This window comes from Rhinopithecus roxellana, chromosome 9 (assembly GCF_007565055.1).
Source record: "Rhinopithecus roxellana isolate Shanxi Qingling chromosome 9, ASM756505v1, whole genome shotgun sequence".
NCBI classification, from domain to species: Eukaryota; Metazoa; Chordata; class Mammalia; order Primates; family Cercopithecidae; genus Rhinopithecus; species Rhinopithecus roxellana.
This window is the reverse complement of record NC_044557.1, coordinates 57,993,576-58,006,760: the sequence shown is the minus strand read 5'-3', so window position 1 is coordinate 58,006,760 and position 13,185 is coordinate 57,993,576. Positions and strand designations below refer to the sequence as shown.

The 13,185-nt window shown below is 43.0% G+C and overlaps 1 protein-coding gene across 1 annotated transcript in view; it reads left to right on the top strand.

Annotated features, from left to right (window-relative positions):
* Positions 1 to 13,185, top strand: part of CDH17 (cadherin 17) — a 90,640-nt gene that overhangs the window by 61,368 nt on the left and 16,087 nt on the right. Inside the window, 1 exon segment of the mRNA XM_010358622.2 lies at positions 10,970 to 11,214. Coding sequence (XP_010356924.2) covers positions 10,970 to 11,214 — 245 coding nt within the window.

Genomic DNA, 13,185 nt, shown 5'->3' with positions numbered 1-13,185 from the left:
CATCTCATCCTTGTACCTCTGATAGAATTCGGCTGTGAATCCGTCTGGTCCTGGACTTTTTTTGGTTGGTAGGCTATTAATTATTGCCTCAATTTTAGAGTCTGTTATTTGTCTATTCAGGGATTCAACTTCTTCCTGGTTTAGTCTTGGGAGAGTGTATGTGTCCAGGAATTTAATCATTTCTTCTAGATTTTCTAGTTTATTTGCATAGAGGTGTTTATAGTATTCTCTGATGGTAGTTTGTATTTCTGTGGGATCAGTGGTGATATCCCCTTTATCATTGTTTATTGCATCTTTTGATTCTTCTCTCTTCTTTGTTAGTCTTGCTAGCAGTCTATCAATTTTGTTGATCTTTTCCAAAAACCAGCTCCTGGATTCATTGATTTTTTGGAGGGTTTTTTGTGTCTCCATCTCCTTCAGTTCCGCTCTGATCTTAGTTATTTCTTGCCTTCTGCTAGCTTTTGAATGTGTTTGCTCTTGCTTCTCTAGTTCTTTTAATTGTGATGTTAGGGTGTCAATTTTAGATCTTTCCAGCTTTCTCTTGTGGGCATTTAGTGCTATAAATTTCCCTCTACACACTGCTTTAAATGTGTCCCAGAGATTCTGGTATGTTGTATCTTTGTTCTCATTGGTTTCAAAGAACATCTTTATTTCTGCCTTCATTTCGTTATTTACCCAGTAGTCATTCAGGAGCAGGTTGTTCAGTTTCCATGTAGTTGAGCGGTTTTGATTGAGTTTCTTAGTCCTGAGTTCTAGGTTGATTGCACTGTGGTCTGAGAGACAGTTTGTTATAATTTCTGTTGTTTTACGTTTGCTGAGGAGTGCTTTACCTCCAACTATGTGGTCAGTTTTGGAATAAGTGTGATGTGGTGCTGAGAAAGAATGTATATTCTGTTGATTTGGGGTGGAGAGTTCTGTAGATGTCTATTAGGTCTGCTTGGTGCAGAGCTGAGTTCAATTCCTGGATATCCTTGCTAACTTTCTGTCTCATTGATTCTGTCTAATGTTGACAGTGGGGTGTTAAAGTCTCCCATTATTATTGTGTGGGAGTCTAAGTCTCTTTGTAAGTCTCTAAGGACTTGCTTTATGAATCTGGGTGCTCCTGTCTTGGGTGCATATATATTTAGGATAGTTAGCTCTTCCTGATGAATTGATCCCTTTACCATTATGTAATGGCCTTCTTTGTCCCTTTTGTTCTTTGATGGTTTAAAGTTTTTTTTTCAGAGACTAGGATTGCAACCCCTGCTTTTTTTTTTGTTTTCCATTTGCTTGGTAGATCTTCCTCCATCCCTTTATTTTGAGCCTATGTGTGTCTCTGCATGTGAGATGGGTCTCCTGAGTACAGCAAACTGATGAGTCTTGACTCTGTCCAATTTGCCAGTCTGTATCTTTTAATTGGACCATTTAGTGTATTTACGTTTAAGGTTACTATTGTTATGTGTGAACTTGATCCTGTCATTATGATATTAGCTGGTTATTTTGCTCTATAGTTGATGCAGTTTCTTCCTAGCCTCAATGGTCTTTACATTTTGGCATGTTTTTGCAATGGCTGGTACCTGTTGTTCCTTTCCATGTTTAGTGCTTCCTTCAGGATCTCTTGTAGGGCAGGCCTGGTGGTGACAAAATCTCTAAGCATTTGCTTGTCTGCAAAGGATTTTATTTCTCCTTCACTTATGAAACTTAGTTTGGCTGGATATGAAATTCTGGGTTTAAAATTCTTTTCTTTAAGAATGTTGAATATTGGCCCCTACTCTCTTCTGGCTTCTAGAGTTTCTGCCGAGAGATCTGCTGTTAGTCTGATGGGCTTCCCTTTGTGTATAACCTGACCTTTCTCTCTGGCTGCCCTTAACATTTTTTCCTTCATTTCAACTTTGATGAATCTGACAATTATGTGTCTTGGAGTTGCTCTTCTTGGGGAGTATCTCTGTGGCATTCTCTGTATTTCCTGAATTTGAATGTTGGCCTGCCTTACTAGGTTGGGGAAGTTCTCCTGGATGATATCCTGCAGAGTGTTTTCCAACTTGGTTCCATTTTCCCTGTCACTTTCAGGCACACCAATCAGATGTAGATTTGGTCTTTTCACATAATCCCATATTTATTGGAGGCTTTGTTCATTTCTTTTTACTCTTTTTTCTCTATACTCCTCTTCTTGCTTCATTTCATTCATTTGATCTTCAGTCACCGATACTCTTTCTTCCAGTTGATCGAGTCGGTTACTGAAGCTTGTGCATTTGTCATGTAGTTCTCGTGTCATGGTTTTCATATCTATTGGTTCTTTTATGGTTTTCTCTGCATTGATTATTCTTGTTATCCATTCATCCATTCTTTTTTCAAGGTTTTTAGTTTTTTGCACTGGGTACATAGTTCCTCCTTTAGCTCTGAGAAGTTTGATCAACTGAAGCCTTCTTCTCTCAACTCATCAAAGTCATTCTCCATCCAGCTTTGTTCCATTGCTGGCGATGAGCTGCGTTCCTTTGGAGGGAGAGATGTGCTCTGATTTTTTGAATTTCCAGCTTTTCTGCACTGTTTTTTCCCCATCTTTGTGGTTTTATCTGCCTTTGGTCTTTGATGATGGTGACATACTGATGGGATTTTGCTGTGGGTATCCTTTCTGTTTGCTTGTTTTCCTTCTAACAGTCAGGACCCTTAGCTGCAAGTCTGTTGGAGTTTGCTTGAGGTCCACTTCAGACCCTGTTTACCTGGATATCAGCAGCAGAGGCTGCACAAGACAGAGTATTGCTGAACAGCGAGTGTTACTGATTCTTGTTCTGGAACCTTCGCCTCAGAGGTGTAACCAGCCGTGTGAGGTGTCAGTCTGCACCTAGTGGGAGATGTTTCCCAGTTAGGCTACTCAGGGGTCAGGGACCCACTTGAGCAGGCAGTCTGTCTGTTCTCAGATCTCAGCCTCCGTGCTGGGAGAACCACTGCTCTCTTCAAAGCTGTCAGACAGGGACATTTACATCTGCAGAGGCTTCTGTTGCTTTTTGTTTAGCTGTGCCCTGTCCCCAGAGGTGGAATCTACAGAGACAGGCAGGCCTCCTTGAGCTGTGGTGGGCTCCACCCAATTAGATCTTCCCAGAGGCTTTGTTTACCTACTAAGCCTCAGCAATGGCAGGTGCCCCTCCCCCAGCCTCCCTGCCGCCTTGCAGGTAGATCTCACACTGCTGTACTAGCAATGAGGGAGGCTCCATGGGCGTGGGACCCTCTGGGCCAGGTGTAGGATATAATCTCCTGGTGTGCCATTTGCTAAGACCCCTGGTAAAGCGCAGTATTAGGGTGGGAGTTACCTGATTTTCCAGGTGTTGTGTGTCTCAGTTTCCCTTGGCTAGGAAAAGGAATTCCCTTCCCCCTTGTGCTTCCCAGGTAAGGCGATGCCTTGCCCTGCTTCAGCTCTCACTGCTCGGGCTGCATCTGCTGACCAGCACCGCCTGTCTGACACGCCCCAGTGAGATGAACCCGGTACCTCAGTTGAAAATGCAGAAATCACCCACCTTCTGTGTCACTCACGCTGGGAGCTGGAGGCTGGAGCTGTTCCTATTTGGTCATCTTGGGCGCCCCCAGTGTTTTATGTTTTTATTTGCTAAATCTGGCAACACTGTTAGGGGCCAAGAGTGGCACTCAGGGCCTTGCTTTCACTTCCCCCTTTGCAAATGTGAGGAGTTGGGTTGGATGACCCCATGGGCATTTTAGGCTGTAAACCCTTTATTCTAATGTGCCAGGCAGAGATACCTCTTGATTAACAAAACTGCTGGGTCTCCTTTCAAGGTTCAATAGACAAGTTTCTTTTCAATCCCCCTCCCCGCTGCTTTACTTTCATCTTTTACTGTATTGATAAGCCCATGGGCTTTCATTCTGTCTCTCCCTCTGTAAGGACTGGGTAATCTGGAGTCAGAGTCTTAATTACCTTGGTTCCTGTCTGTTTGTACAGGATTCTCCCAACCCTCCCTCATTCTACTCCTGTCCCCTGCCATGTACACCTGAGTCTTGACTCTTTTCTCTGTGGCTGCCTCATCTGTGTTTAGAGCATGTCATGGGTTTACCATATGACTCAATTGGAAGCAGCACTCAATGCCGTCCAATGTACTTACAGTTAAGATACCTTCCTAGGGGAGAGAGTGAAACCTCGCTGTTAAAAAGGGCCAGAGAGAATTTGCAAGGGTGGCTAATTATTTAAGATTTGCAGTGCAGTGTGCTGGAAACTGCAAAAGAAAGCTCTGGAGTACAGTTTTGAGCCAGAATAAAAGAAAACTGAAAGAGGCTAAAAATGAAGACAAAATAGAATAATTTCACAGAAAATGGACAGAAGCACAGAGGAAAAAGCACTAGTGCTAAAGCAAGCCCTGGGACAGAGTCTTGGAATTCTGATCCCATTGTTACCAAACATTCCAGCTCGAACCAAGGGCCCTGCTGCATTTCAGCAGAGAGGTTGCTGTGGACCAGCTCAAAGCCTTGGCCTTGTGTGTGAATCCGACATTTGGAAAAGGTACCATGCCAACCTCCTCTTGTGCTCACAGCAGTCTACACGGAGAGAGAAAATCACAGAAAGGATAAAGGAAAGGGCACTTTTCGGAGCTTGCAGTAGGTTGGGGTGTTCCTTTGCCGGTGATGGGGGCGGCTTTCTTTTATCCTTTTGCAGGACCAGAGCTCTCTGGGAATCTAAGGGAAGATAGAGGCCTCTCCATCCCAGAATGAACAAGGCCCATATGTCATCTTTTTTTAAACAGCGGTTTAACTTGGCCATTTGTGGTTAATGGGCCCTTTTAGGGAGATATTGGCACCTACCTCAATGATTAGCGGTGGGTGAGAGCTGTGAGTATTCTCCCTCACAACCTAACACGAGAAGTATGCTACAGTAGAGTAGGCCTCTGACCAAAGTCTTTGTCACATCCTTACTTTATATGTGATTCTATTTCAAGTGTCTATTATATCTCCTAGCATATATTAGAGGTTCAATAAATATTGCTTGACTTAATGAATAAATGAATTCTGTCCCATATACAATTATGAACAAGCAGACACATAGGTGATCATCCAACCTGTGCTTTAGGCCTATGACCTCCCAGCTGTCTGTCCCTTGGGCACTGTGATAACAATCATTAAGCAAGTGGGTTTGTTCGACCATCCAGAGGCAGGAGATAACTGGCAGAACAGAACTGAGTCCTGGAACTCTGCAGGGTATAATCTGCTGGCCAGGCCAGATATCTATACTCCTGTTCACAATGACTAAGGGATACACTAACCAAACAGCATATCTTTTTTTCTGAGACAGGTGCAGTGCCACAGTCATAGCTCATTGCAGCCTCAACCTCCTGGGCTTGAGTAATCCTCCCACCTCAGCCTCCTAAGTAGCTGGGATCACAGGCATGTGCCACCACACCCAGCTAATTTTTTATTTTTGTAGAGATGGGGTCTCCTTATGTTGCCCAGGCTGGTCTTGAACTCCTGGGTACAAGTGATCCACCTGCCTTAGCCTCCCAAAATGCTGGGATTACAGGTGTTTGAGCCACTGCGCCTGGCCCAAAGTGCATATCTCGGACACCACTCATATCACCAAGAAAATTTATTTGTAAGATCACTTTACTAATTAACAAACCTTCTAGTTCTGATTGAGATAGTGTTGGCTATCATAGCTACCTCTGGGATATAGATCTTGGATTAGGTTCTTTCAGATGCTAAGCAACAACCAACCCTGGACTGTGGATTCTTGATTAGGATACACCAAATGTTACCCAATTCCCCACTAGGATATAGAATAAAAATATAACAAAGGTATGTAGCTATACTATTTGTTACTGAGGTGTTTTATAGACTATATAATTTGGTTTTTTATGTATGGCTTTGTCTTCTAAGTCCTTGCCTATTAAGCCATCAGGGGACTACCACTGTTCTGAACTACTGTGTTAATAATTTTTAAACATTTAAATTAAGTTTGTTAATCACAATTATATCATTAACAGTTCATCTGAATTACAAATGTGCTAATCACAGGTAAAATTCATCGAGGGACTCATACATGGCAACTATAGTTTGTTTGCATAAACTCTCTTGCTTCTCCTACTGATTTTGAGGGAGGCAGAAATTCAGGCCCACAGCAAGGTACAGTCAGGCCTTCTGGTGATGGCAGAGCTGGGAACTTGACTCCATGTATCCAGCTCCTCTCAGGATGTAATTTCTGTGAGTCCTGGTGTTGCCACTTACTAGCTTGTGGCCTTGACCAAATGATGTAACCTCTCAGGCCCCAGTTTTCCAATCTGTAAAAATGGGTAAAATGGTAACACCTTTCTAGTAAGGATGTTGAAGAATTAAATGCAAAAGTATGTATATGGTTCCTAACACAGCATCCAGCAGGTTGCAAACTTAAACATGTGGCATCACTTGATTCTAATTAATTAGAGCTAGGATTCTACCTGTGGACAGGTATGCTTTCCCCTGTTTCCTAAGGGGGCCAAACTTGCCTAATTCAAGAGTCAAATGGTGCATACTGAGGACTGCAGCCTCAGTCTGTCAAGGGGAAAGCCTGGAAATGAGTAATTTTGGCAAGTGCCCAAAGCGATCCTTCAGATTAAACAACTGTCAGAAATGCTCCCTGCTCTGTATTTACTGCTACCCAAGCTCCAGCCTCTCGTGTGGTTGGTTATCATGCTCTTGGGGCCAAATGTGTGTCATGAGCAGGAAAGCTATTTCTTTGAACCCTGCCTGGCTCAACAATAACTCTCCTGGGATCCTGTTTCTTGAAATTCAGGGTTCTGCCTTTTTTTAACTGGCAAATTTTGTCACTTCTCCACTATGGCTGATCTTTTTGAATTCTCAATTCACTAGCTATTTTTAACTAGCCCAAATGTCATCTGGAAAACTAATGTGCACACTTTGATCTCATCAGTGATCGCTAGTGAAAATGGTAAATATCCCAGTCTCAGCCCCTCTCCTTCAGCATCTTCTTTGCCTCCAAGTTGAATCTAAATCACTAGGTTTGACCTGTCAGGCAGTTGTATGCACAAAAGGAATTGTGGTGTGAGCAGGTTTTTTAAGTTAACTTGAATATGTCTTGCCAAGATGGGACTGAGGCCATTCCAAGAGGCAGTGCAGGTCTCTTGACTTGGTCTTGCAGTCATATCCCCATGTCATGAAAAACAATGCACATGGCCGGACAAGGCTTGTTCTTGGCTCAGCTCTGCTGATTACCGTTTGCTAATTTAGTATTTTCCATTTATAATTTCTCCAGAAGATTTGATGTTTCTCCAGGTGTGGAAGTTATGTGAATAGAATTTTCAATGGTAGGCTGCTGCTTTTCATTCGTTTTTCCATCCAGTGTTTAGGGAACACTGACACTACCTTCTAGCTAGTCTTCCTGCCCCAGTGTGGATCACCTCGAATCCATCCCCCATGCAGCTGCTCCTAGAGTTATCTTTCTAAGACACAGATCTGACCTTGTTAGTCAAGGATGAAGTTCCAACTCCTCAGCTCACCATACAGTCTTCTCTTTCCACTCTCAGCCTTGCACATTCTCTTCTGGTAATACAGGCTGCTTCTCATTTGCACATACAGTGTCTCATTTCTTTAAACCGTTGCCTCTGGGACCAGTGATGGAATGAGGAAAAGCCAGGGAGGGTGCTTAGGACCTGCTTCGTGGTGAGGATGGATGCAGGTGCTCTGCCTAAGCATATGGACAGCTGTGCTGCCTGCCTGGGCCCGGACTTTGCTGAACTGGACAGGAACAGAGAGCTGTGTCCTTTGTCCCCATCACAGGCTCATTCTGGGGGCTGCTGCCTTCCTGCTTGGACTACTAGGCTTTTATCTCAACTGGACAGTTCTGTCATCCCCTGAGACTGGGAGTGGGTCCTGTGAGTCAGAAACTCCAGCTTGCTCTGCCCACCTCCACTTCAGGGGGAGAAGCCCAAAATGAACCGTGGACCACGTGTAGCAATCACGATGTCAACGAGGGCCAGGCCCTGCAGACAGTGGGTGCTTATCACTATGAACAACCTCTTTTTTCACACTTAGCTGGCTTACATGATTTTCTCTTACATATTTGAACAAATTTCAATTGCTTTTTCTATCTCAAATGACCCTGAGTCTTCACACACAGTTCCCACCCTTCCATGTGAAAAATCATGCCACAGCACTTATGAACTAGAGAGTGAGTTGTGATGGTGTGTGTTGGTGCATACATGGGGGAAAGGGGGTTCTGGAAGGTGGGGATGTTCTCCAGAACCTCCTCTCCATGGAGTCCCTCAAGGACCAGGCCTTTCTGGTCTCTGTATTTCCTGACCAGCCCACTGTGGGCACTGTGTGTCAGGGAAGAGATGAGAAGCGAAGATGAATATGACGCAGTTCTTCCTCTCACGGAGCTTAGGGTCAGTGAAGATCTAAAATACATCAACAGTTGTATCTATTAGGTGCTATGAGACTGCAGAGGATGTGCAGCTTGTCAGTTTGAGGATTGAATGTGGGGAACAGGAAGCCGACATGGAGAAGACAGCACTGAGCCCATTCCTGAAGCGGGGGAGTACTCTTGGGCAGCCCTGTTAAATTCTGCCTCATATGAAATCAAAACTGGTTTCTTGATGTTCATTCCTGGTTCCATCTGGCAGGTCCTCAGCAGATCATCTGTCATCTCTGTTTCCCTCTCCCATACTCCGTGAGTTTAAAATCTTTGATTTGGGGCCTTGAGTTTTGAGGCCCTTGGAAAATCATTTCCCATAATAAATGGAAATCTCTATGCAAGCATTTCCCAAGCTGTCACCTGAGAACTGTCTTGGGAGAATCAATACATTTCTGTTGAATAAATGAAGTGTCCCACAGTTAAATAAATTTGAGGAATTCCATGTTCCAGTTCCTCTTCTAAGACATATTAGCGCAGTGCAAGCTCTGATAAGTCCTGTAAAAAAAAGACACTTTCATGGCTCCGTAATCATTTCGAGAAGGTTTTTGCTGACACTCGATTGCGAACCACTGCTATGAAAGTTTGCCTTGTTTATAAATGACAAATAAAAATTGTAAAGGAGGACATGTTTTGAAATATGCATACATTGTAAATGACTAATTAGAGCTCATTAGCATCTGCATTACCTCACATACTTATCATTCTTTATGATGAAAACACTTAAGATCTACACTCAGTGATTTTAAAGTATACACTATGTTGTTGTTAACTATAGTACCACGTTGTACAATAGATCTTTTAAACTTGTTCCTTCTAGCTGAAATTTTGCATGTTTTTACCAGCACCTCCCCAAACTCCTCATGCCCCAGCTCCTGGTAACCACTATTCTACTCTCTAAGTTCAACGCCTTTAGATTCCACATACAAGTGAGAACATGTGTTGTCTTTCCACGCCTGGCTTATTTCACTTACCGTAATATCCTCTAGGTTCATCCGTGTTATCACAAATGATGGAACTTCCTTCCTTTTTAAAGCTGAACAGTATTTCATTGTGTGTGTATATATATATGTGTGTGTGTATATATATATATTTTGTTTATCCATTTGTTTGTTGTTCGACACTTAGATTGATTCCATATCTTGGCTATTGTGAATGATGCTGCGGTGAACATAGGAGTGCAGATATCTCTTTGAATACTGACCTTATATACCCAGGAGGGGGATTTCTGGATCATATGGTCGTTCTATTTTTAATTGTTTGAGGTTTCCTCCATACTGTTTTCCACAATGGCTATTGTAATTTACATTCTTATCAACCGTGCACAGGGTTCCCTTTTCTCCACATCCTCATCAATGTTTGTTTTTTGTCTTTTTGATAGGTCATTCTAACAGGTGTGAGGTGATATCTCATTGGGGTTTTAATTTGCATTTCTCTGATGATTAGTAATGAGCATTTTTTCATATACCTGTTGGCTGTTTGTATGTCTTCTTTTGAGAAATTACTATTCAGGTCCTTTGCCTATGTTTTAAACAGGTTGTTTTCTTGCTACTGAGTTGTTTGAATTCCTTATAAATTTTTTATATTAATCCTTTTTCAAATGTATATTTGCAAATATTTTCTCCTGATCTGTAAGTTGCCGCTTCACTGTTTCCTTTGCTATGTGGAAGCATCTTACTTTGATGCAATCCCATTTGTCTACTTTTGCTTTTGTAGTCGGTGCTTTTGGGGTCACACCTAAAAGATCACTGCTAGGCTGGGCATGGTGGCTAATGCCTATAATCCCAGCATTTTGGGAGGCTGAGGTGGGTGGGTCACTTGAGGTCAGGAATTTGAGACCAGCCTGGCCAACATGGCAGAACCCCCATCTCTACTAAAAATAAAAGGGTGAGTTTCCTCTATCTCGTGAGATGGTTTGCCCTTCTGTCATAGGATAACACAGCACAAAGTCCTCAACAGATGCTGGTGCCATGTTCTTGGGCTTTCTAGCCTCTAGAACTGAAAGTCAGATAAACTTCTATTCCAGCCAGGCATGGTGGCTCATACCTGTAATCCTAGCACCTTGGGAGGCCAAGGCGGGCAGATCACTTGAGGTAAGGAATTTGAGACCAGCCTGGCCAACATGGTGAAACCTTGTCTCTATTAAAAATACAAAAATTAGCCAGGCGTGGTGGTGGGTGCCTGTAATCCCAGTCACTTGGGAGACTGAGGCAGGAGAATCACTTGAACAAACCCAGGAGGTGGAGCTTGCAGTGAACCAAGATTGCACCACTGCACTAAAGGCTGGGTGACAGAGCATGAGGCTCCATCTCAAAAATAAAAAATAATTTAAAAAAATCATTGCCAAGACCAATGTCAGTTTTCTTCTATGTTTTCTTCTAGTGGTGCTACAGGTTTTAGGTCTCATGTTTTGTCTATAATCTATTTTGAACTGATTTTCATACATGGTATAAGATAGTCTAATTTCATTCTTCTGCATGTGGATATCCAGTTTTCCCAATATCATATATTGAATATATGAGAGTTTAAGAAGCACAGGGAATGAATCTAATCACCCCAAAATTAATTTTCTGTCTTTCTCCTACACAGCCTCTTGATTTTGAAACAGCAGCTGTTTCCAACATTGTGTTCAAAGCAGAAAATCCTGAGCCTCTAGTGTTTGGTGTGACGTACAATGAAAGTTCTTTTGCCAAGTTCACGCTTTTTGTGACAGATGTGAATGAAGCACCTGAATTTTCCCAATACGTATTCCAAGCGAAAGTCAGTGAGGATGTAGCTATAGGCACTAAAGTGGGCAATGTGACTGCCAAGGATCCAGAAGGTCTGGACATAAGGTAAAGGGCAACAGTGCTGGGCAGGCCTGGCTGCGTGGTCACCAGAGTCAGTGGGGAGGAGGAGGAGGAGGAGCTGGCCTGCACTGACTCCAGGGCTGACCCTCACAGCACACCCAGCAATGATGAACTTGGCCTTGGTTTAGGAAGGTGTCAACACCCTGGGGGCATTCCGAGGGATGGTGGTTCATCAATAAGCATCTAGTCTCAGACAAGTGGGAAGCAGTGTGAGGTTCCATTCCAGCCCATGAGCTTCAGGTCCCAGCTGAGAGCTGGATGGTTCAGGTGAGGTTTACCTCTGAGAGAGACAAGATGAATCAGGCCCTGTGTCTGAGCCAGTTATCTGGGCTGGGTTTAAGAAAGGGTTCCAGCCTTAAAGGTGTATTGGAGTTCTAGACAGAGAGATCAAAGCCCAACTGGACAGACCATGCCAACTTACAGGGCTGAGGGAATCTTCTGGATGTAGGATACATAGGTTCCTTGGCTCCAAAGAGCACCCCTGGAGAAGCTGGTGCTCTGGTTGAGGTGGCTAAACAAAAATGTATAAACATTTCCATCTTAGCAATTCCTTTTTTTCAGTTCAATAAGACCCACACGGATTTCCTTAAAAAGTACAATGATGATTAATTTGCTTAACAAATATGTTTGTATATATCTGTATAATATCTATAAAATCTTTAAGATCATGTAGTTAATAAGACTTGAACTCAGATCTTTCGCTGCTGTTGTACATTACACCTCCTGTCTATGGCATAATAAATATTTCAGCATGAATTAAATCATGCATGTGGCTATGAATGACAGACAATTCCTTAACTTTCTCTAAACATCTGGAGGGAGTCTTGCCTCCCATTGAGCTGTCCTTCAGGCACTTGGATTCACTTCTAAGACCTTTATCTGATCATTGAGAAGCAAGGTTACCACCTACAGTTTTACTCTAACTACTTCTGTAGTTTTATAGAGAAGAAAGAACAGTAGGGGATATACTCTGTGGTTTAGTGTAGATACTACTGAGTAAAAAATTATGAGGAGACACAATATGTTTTTAATCTTTATACCATTTATTTCACAAAAGTTCCTACCTTCTTCATGAAAATGCTATAAAAATCATTGGTCAAAGATGAGAATAAAAAGTTTATCAGTGGGAAAAATAAAGGCACATAAGAAAATTACCGTGATGAAACAAGGGAAGGACACATATACAATTAAGTTGAGGTCAGGAAGAGGAGGTTAGCAAGGGAGACTGAGAAGAGGTGTTCTGTAAGGTGCAGTTCCAGAAGACAAAAGAAGAAAGTGTTTCAGGAGTAAGGAATAATCAATAGTTCAGACATGAGTAATAAGTCTGTTAAGAATTAAAGGCCGGGCGCGGTGGCTCACGCCTGTAATCCCAGCACTTTGGGAGGCCGAGACGGGCGGATCACAAGGTCAGGAGATCAAGACCATGGTGAAACCCCGTCTCTACTAAAAATACAAAAAATTAGCCGGGCGCAGTGGCGGGCGCCTGTAGTCCCAGCTACTCGGGAGGCTGAGGCAGGAGAATGGCGTGAACCCGGGAGGCGGAGCTTGCAGTGAGCCGAGATCGCGCCACTGCACTCCAGCCTGGGCGACAGAGCGAGACTCCGTCTCAAAAAAAAAAAAAAAAAAGAATTAAGGATGACTCCAGTGTTGGTCTGAGTAATTTAATTCTCCAGCTCCACAAACTTAAAATCAATTAGCACCCAGTGGATCTGAATCCAATCCTTCAGCAAATCTTATAGATTCTTCTATTGAAATATATTCGGAGTCCACCTGCTTCTCCCTGCTTCCAGCCTACTCAAAGGCACCACTGTGTCTGTTCTGGATTCATCCTTACCCCTGCCATCCCCCACCCCACCCTGAATCTACTCACTGAATTGCAGTCAGTGACCTTTTAAAAAAGTAAATCAGATCATCTGACTCCCCTTTCAAAATGCTCCAAATCATTCCATCTCTTTC